This window comes from Chrysochloris asiatica, unplaced genomic scaffold (assembly GCF_000296735.1).
Source record: "Chrysochloris asiatica unplaced genomic scaffold, ChrAsi1.0 scaffold00054, whole genome shotgun sequence".
NCBI classification, from domain to species: domain Eukaryota; kingdom Metazoa; phylum Chordata; class Mammalia; order Afrosoricida; family Chrysochloridae; genus Chrysochloris; species Chrysochloris asiatica.
This window is the reverse complement of record NW_006408572.1, coordinates 10,021,595-10,023,581: the sequence shown is the minus strand read 5'-3', so window position 1 is coordinate 10,023,581 and position 1,987 is coordinate 10,021,595. Positions and strand designations below refer to the sequence as shown.

The 1,987-nt window shown below is 43.4% G+C and overlaps 1 protein-coding gene across 1 annotated transcript in view; it reads left to right on the top strand.

Annotated features, from left to right (window-relative positions):
• CTC1 (CTS telomere maintenance complex component 1) overlaps positions 1–1,987 on the top strand; it is a 26,313-nt gene that overhangs the window by 4,596 nt on the left and 19,730 nt on the right. Inside the window, exon 2 of the mRNA XM_006863502.1 lies at positions 54–217. Within this exon, the coding sequence (XP_006863564.1) occupies positions 54–217 (164 nt within the window). The remainder of the gene's footprint in view (positions 1–53; positions 218–1,987) is intronic.

Here is a 1,987-nt window from a genome sequence, read left to right as displayed (position 1 = left end):
CTTTGTGAGCAGGATGGTCATGAAGGTATTTTAACCATATTCACTCTCCTTAGGAACAAGCCTGGCTTCAGGCTGCCCAAGCCTTCATCCAAGAGACCTTGTGTCCAGCTGGCAAGGAGCCCAGTGTCCAGTTGACTCAGCTAGTGATTGATTGTGTGAAGACAATCTGGTTGTCCCAGGGAAGGAATCAGGGTTTTACACTGCCCCTCAGCTACAGGTAAGGAGAGGCAGTCAGGGTGAAAAGAGGTTAAATTTGGATTTTAGAAGGTGTCTTTAGTTTATATAGTGCTACTGTAACAGAAATACTATAATTGAGTGAGTTTAATGAACAGAAATTTATTTTCTCACAGTTTAGGAAGTTTGAAATTCAAATTCAGTGTGTTGACTCTCTGAGGAGGCCCTTGCTCCCTCTTTCCTCTGTCTGCTCTGGAGGAAGGTCCTTACCTCTTTCAGCATCTGTTCCTCAATTCCTTGGTGATCTTGATGTGGCGTGACATCTGTCTTTTGCCGTTTCTGCTTATTTAATCTGCTGTTATACATCAAAAGAAATTGATTGGCAATACATCCTACACTAATACCACTACATTAGCATAGCAAAGAAAACATATTGGGATTATAACCATAGTCTTGGGGTTAGGAATCCTGGTGTGCTGCAGTAGGATCAGCACTGGACTGTTAGCCACAGCATGGGTGGGTCAAACCCACTAGCCACTTCTTGGAAACCCTATACAGGATCACTGTGAGTCGGAACCAACTTGATGGCACTTAACAACAACAACAGCAAATGGGGGTTAGGATTTACAATGCGTATTTTGGGGGACACAGTTCAGTCTATAATGTATCAGTAGTTAGAAGAAAGTGGTGTGAACGAGTGAGGGAAATTTTCAAACGGGAGGATGAGATGGTCTAAACACAACCCTTTCTGCCAAACAGTCCCAATCTCCATCAAGCTGCCCTCCTCTTCCTAACTTGATTTACGAATAAAAAATGGGAGAGGAAAAGAAGAGGGGAAGGCAGAAAGAAAATGTGGACAAAAGCTCTCTAAGGGGAGAGACAGTTAATATTATCTTCTTCTTGTGTATTGGCAAACTAAGATCCAGAGAGTTTACATGACTTCACTAAATATAGGTAGTTGTGTTTAAGAGGACCTGAGTCTTAAACTCCACTGCCATTTCCTCAATTCTTCTAGTTGTGGTGGTGTGCTGTGGAGTCGGTTCCAACTCATGGTGAGCCTGTACAGGTTTCCTGAGGCTGTAAATCTTTACGGGAGCAGAAAGCCTCATCTTTCTCCCACAGTACAGCTGGTAGTTTTGAGCTGTGAGGTTAGCAGCCCAGTTTGTAACTACTACGCTGCCAGAGCTCCTTTCAACTCTTCTAGGCAGTGTTTAAAAGTACCACAGAAAAGGATTCCATGGCCATATGAGTTTGAGAGACATTAGATACTATAGCCTTCTCTAGGACAGTCACAAGGCCCATTAACATATGAAAAGTCCTGCAAAGAGAAACCAGCTTATCTCTCATAGAAGTACCCACTATCTTGAATGTGGGGTATATTATTCCCATAAATATCTTGTTCTTTTCATCACATGCATCTGTCCCTAAGCAGTATAGGCTAGAGTTTTACATACCTTTAAATCCACTGTCATGGAGTCAATTCTTACTCTCAGTGACCTCATGGGATCAGTGACCCTATGGGACAGAATAGCACGGCTCCAGAAGGTTCCAAGAGCAGTCAGCCTCATCTTTCTCTATGCTGGTGAGTTTAAACTACTGATCTTTTAATTATACGTTAACACACGACACCAGTAGCACCCCTTTGTGGTAGTGGTGTGCTGTGGAGTTGGTTCATAGCAACCCTGTATAGGGTTTCCGAGCAGCAGCTGGTGACCTTGAACTACTGACCATGCAGTTCAGACAGTGCCACACCAGGCTGTAAATCTTCAAAGGAAGAGAAAGCCTCATCTTTCTCCTGAAGAGCAGTGCTGAC